General features: G+C 45.3%; 1 protein-coding gene across 6 annotated transcripts in view; it reads left to right on the forward strand.

The window, feature by feature from the left end:
- LOC120957015 (CTTNBP2 N-terminal-like protein) overlaps positions 1-4580 on the forward strand; it is a 32158-nt gene that overhangs the window by 3878 nt on the left and 23700 nt on the right. For 5 of the 6 annotated variants that reach the window (XR_007452739.1, XR_005751888.2, XR_005751889.2 and 2 more), the window contains exons 4-7: positions 632-843; positions 1378-1482; positions 1777-1982; positions 3713-4445. Coding sequence is in view for 3 of the 6 variants with exons in the window: in XM_040378918.2 (XP_040234852.2) it covers positions 632-843; positions 1378-1482; positions 1777-1982; positions 3713-4445 (1256 nt within the window). In the remaining 3 variants the exon portion in view is untranslated. The remainder of the gene's footprint in view (positions 1-631; positions 844-1377; positions 1483-1776; positions 1983-3712; positions 4446-4580) is intronic. The other variant, XM_040378919.2, reaches the window with a different exon arrangement.

Consider the following 4580-nt stretch of genomic DNA (forward strand, 5'->3'; position numbering starts at 1 on the left):
GGGCAAAGGTTTCTTTTTTTTGTTTTTGTTTTCCTGGTGAAGGGTTTATGCTCGTATGTTGCGGCGAGCGGGCGTGAACACACATTGTGCGCACATTGGGCATCATGTTTTGCGAACACAGATAGAACCCAGTGTGGAAGCTGTCAAGAACGTTTGTCCATGATCGCCTGTGCGTGTTCTGATCGTTGCATACAAGAGGGCGCCAGGGTGCAGCTTGTCATTTAGCAAGGGACGCCTCTCCGTTTCCCGCGTGTAGCCGTCATTGGCATTTCCGCAGTTCCTTCGATACGGTGCTGTTGTGCGGTGGTGGTTGTTCTTTCGTCAATTTACGTAAATACTTTTGCTGCATCGCTGGTGATAATGTTCAGTGCTCTGCATGCTTATCAGGAACACGCGGAACGTGTGTGTCTGTGATAAGAGTTTGTGTAGAGATAAAAGAGATTCTACTGACCTTCCTGGAGATGATGGCTTGGAGGGGCGTACGCACTGTTGGCACGTGCACACCTCTTATCGAGGGTTTTAAACGCTTCCGGAGGAGGCTCTGCGATGAAATAGGTTAACAATTGTGTTATTGTATTGTAGTTCCATTTTCAATTCTATATCGTGCTTTTCCACTCTTCTCTTCTCGCAGGGTAAAGGAACAAGAGGTAGAAATACAGCAACTAAAGGCGGAAATTGAATTGCTCCGCAAGCAAACCGGTATACGGCATCCGCTTGTAGCGCCGCAGCTACCTACCAAACCGGGCGGGCTCGTACCGTCCCGGCCATCGATCGCTGGCGCTGGACCGGGTGGCGTACCCACCGTCGGTGCAGCGGGAAGTCCATCCTCACTGGGAGCGACTGGTAAGTTTCTTAAAGATAGGGGGAAGATAGTGATGGGAAAAATGAAGTATTCGTCGGAATTGATTACGGGCAGTTCCGAAGTTTTCTGGAATCGATTCCGGATAGTAGGTCCAGATTCAGTTTCCGGAATCGGTATTGGCTCCGGAATTGGAATTGGCTCCGGAATTGGAACCGGTTCCGGAATCGGAATCGGTTCCGGAATCGGAATCATTTTCAGAATCAGAATCGTTTCCGGAGTCGGAATTGGCTCCGAAATTAGAATTGAATTCGAAATCAAAGTTGGTTTCGGCATCTCCATAAGAATAGGCTTTTGGGTCCACTGTTACAATGCATAGATAGCCGCATAGAATTCTAATGTACTCCTTTCCCACTTATTCTTACAACTATTCTTGATCAAGAAGCATTTCCCTTGTTGGATTTTTAGAATTAAAAAATGCGATACTGTTGCTCATATTCTTCGAATCGTTTTAAGTGTTCTTGGAAATATTGTAATTTAAAAAAAACTATCCGGTCCTGTTGTATGCTCTTTCACAGTCACTTCAGGATCGATAGGTATACCGGGGCAGATGATTAGTAGCATGGCGACGAAAGTTGTCCAGCCGACCGCAACCGTATCGAGCGTTCCGGTTACCGCACCAAGTAAAGTGTTTTTCACTACTGCCAATGTTTGTCTGTTTGTTTATTTTGTGTGTGTTTTTTTAAACGACGAAGCTATTTTTTTGTTTTTGTGGCTTATTTGCGGAGATTGTATTTTCTGAATAATTATCATTTTATTTTTTTTATTTTTGCTTGTGTGTGTTTGTTCCTGACATGTGTTGCCAAATGTTTTAGCTTGTTTAACTTAGTATAGTTGCGAATTGTGACGCATGCGGTATGCTGACGACAACAACATTACTGACAATCTTTTTTTTTTGCCCTTCGCTTTCCTTTTAGCAACCGGAATCGCTCGCTCGGTCTCGCCGGGGCAACTAATTCGACAGACGGCCATTTCGCAACTTTCCGTCACCTCGCCCCCCTTGGTCGGTGCAGCTGCTCCGGCAGCTGGTGGAGCCGGTGCAGCGGCAGGAGCAATTGGCACCACGCCTCCCGTGCCTGCCGGCGCGTCACCGGACACCTACGCCAACACACCGGCCGGAAAGGTAAGTCATCGTACTGCCTGCGCGAAGTAGCTCGCACGCACAACGCTGCGTTTTCATACCGCCACACAGTGTATATGTAACCCTTATTCCCCGATCAAAACAATCAATCATGTTCTCACCGTACAATTTGTGCCTGTATTAGATATGAGTTTTTTCCCCTGTTTTGTTTTGTTTTGTTTTTGTGTGTTTGTTTTCTTTTTTCTGGTTTGGTTTTGGGTTTTCATTGTTCTTCATCATTGCATCACAGAAATAAAGGAGGGGAAAATGATTTGTTGGGTGATTCCGTTTTGCCAAACGCATGTGAGCTGAGTTGATGCAATCAATAGGTATTTTCCCTCTTTTTGCTTTGCGCCCGCCGCTTCATGTTTATGCTTTGTTTGATCAAACTTAGTTTGTTGTGTTTTGGTTTTCACATTGGCTTCAAAGACACTAATCTTATTTATCCGTTTTGTTGGCTTATTGAATTACCAATAGCATTTTAAAGAAGAATCATAGGTTTTTATTGCTTATAGGTTTTTGTTTTATAATTTAACTATATTTTTTTTTCATACGCCATCATTTCATAGTTCGAACAGTACAGTTTTTAATTTTGTATACACCACTGATTTAGTTTCTCTCCTCATCTAGCTACTAAGTATACGATCATTATTACCGATAGCGAAACGCACAAAACAGGCGTTTAACCCCTTTTCTAATTAGCTAATTTTGTTTTTCTCATTTTGTTTTCCTTCCTATATATTAAACAAAATTCAACTCCACTCCAATGCAAAATCAAACGTTAATTGTTAATTGTGTCAAAAAAAAACAAACAATTCGCGGAGTGAAAATTCCTGTTTGCTGCAACAAATGCGTTCCAAATGCAAATAATGCTTTTACCTGCTTTGCGCGCGGCCAATACTAATCGCTGCAGTGAATTGAACGGGGGAATTTGTTATTGTTTGCAATTTGAGTTTTCATGTTAGTTTTTTTTTCAACACAAAATGTTTAATAAATGATATGCTACAGATTGTATTTAATTTTACTGTGAAAAAAAAAAACAATTTCCTTCACCATTTTGTGCTGTTTGTACAGTGTACAAATGTTCTTCTAAAATCAGTTTAATGTTTTCACAACAAAAAAATACCCACGGTGAAAGTGTACATAGAAAGACTAAAGAAAGGAATGTCGTGCCTACCATGCGCGTATAGAGTAATAAATATTCGATGATGTGTGTTAATTAGAAGTGACGATATAAATTGCGATAAAACAAGGGAACACGTTGCTTTAGTTGATTTTGATCTTACACTAGAATTTTATAGTTTTGTTGGGCTTCCCCCCCTCTTATTGTACATGTTTAGTTTGGCGCGTTGTACCGCACTGTAGGTGTTTGTTTTTGGGGTAGCGTTTATTGTTGTATGTTCAAATGAAAAGCAATAGCCATTTATCTAACATTAGGGAGGATTGTTTTTACATGGGTACCAAACAGTTCCCGCTGTAACGGGCAGCAAACGACACACAGGCGATGTGTAATGCGACCGACTAACCCTGCCGAATGTAATTTCAAGCAAACAGCAACACACTTACACCATCCACCCTCCCTTTTTTAACACACGAAACGAAACAAAACCAAACCGGAATTGAAAAAAAGTAAAAATTTCACCAACGAACTTGTTTTCTGCACATCCACCTTTATAACGTTCGAACCCAACTCTTCTGCCCATCCATGGAACCATCCCCGGCTCCGGCAACAGATGGCGGCGAGTGCGGCGGGCGTACGGAAGGCGGCCACAACGGCGATCGGCGGCGGATCAGCGGCAACAGCAGCGGCAGGAAGTCCAATGTCCGGCTCGACGGCAACCATCAAGAAGACAATAATACTGCCGGTCGGGGGGCGCGGCGTACCGCCACCGATCCCGCCCAACAAGCCGCAGATACCGCCGAAGCTGTCCGGCGTGTCGGCGGTCGCTGCCGTGGCAGCCGGTGCCGTCTCATCCCGCATACCCTTTCTCAGCAATAGTGGCGGCAGCAGCAGCAGTAGCAGCAGCAGCAGTGGTAGTAGCACCGGTTCGATCAACAGCAGCACCACTACCCCTGTTAGTCCCGTCAGCAGTAGTATCGGCGGCAGTAACGCACTCAGTAGCAGCACCGCCTGTAACAGCAGCAGCAGCAGCGGCAGCAACAGCTCGTCCGCCACCAGTAGTAGTAACAGTGTAGCAAGCAGCAGCGGCAGCATTATTAACAGCAACACTAGTGCGCAACAGCCATGTCCACCATCCCACAACACCACCACTGGCACAGCTATCACTACCGCCATGAACATAAACACTACCAACACCACCACCACCCCTCCCAGCAGCACCAATAATAGTAATAATGCCGCCAGTGCGCCAAACGCCTTACTGCAGCAGCAACAGCAACATCATACTCATCCCGTACCGCCGCTCTACACGCATCATCCGCATCACGTTTCCCATCTTGCTCATGGTTCGTTCGGTGTTTTGCACACCAGCACGGGACGGCGGCAGTAGCAGCTGCTGCCTCGTCTCGCGCAGGGGAGGGAAGGGAAGCACACCAATCACTAATGCTTGTTCGCTTTTTCCTCCTCCTCCCCACCTACAG

Source organism: Anopheles coluzzii, chromosome 3 (assembly GCF_943734685.1).
Source record: "Anopheles coluzzii chromosome 3, AcolN3, whole genome shotgun sequence".
NCBI classification, from domain to species: domain Eukaryota; kingdom Metazoa; phylum Arthropoda; class Insecta; order Diptera; family Culicidae; genus Anopheles; species Anopheles coluzzii.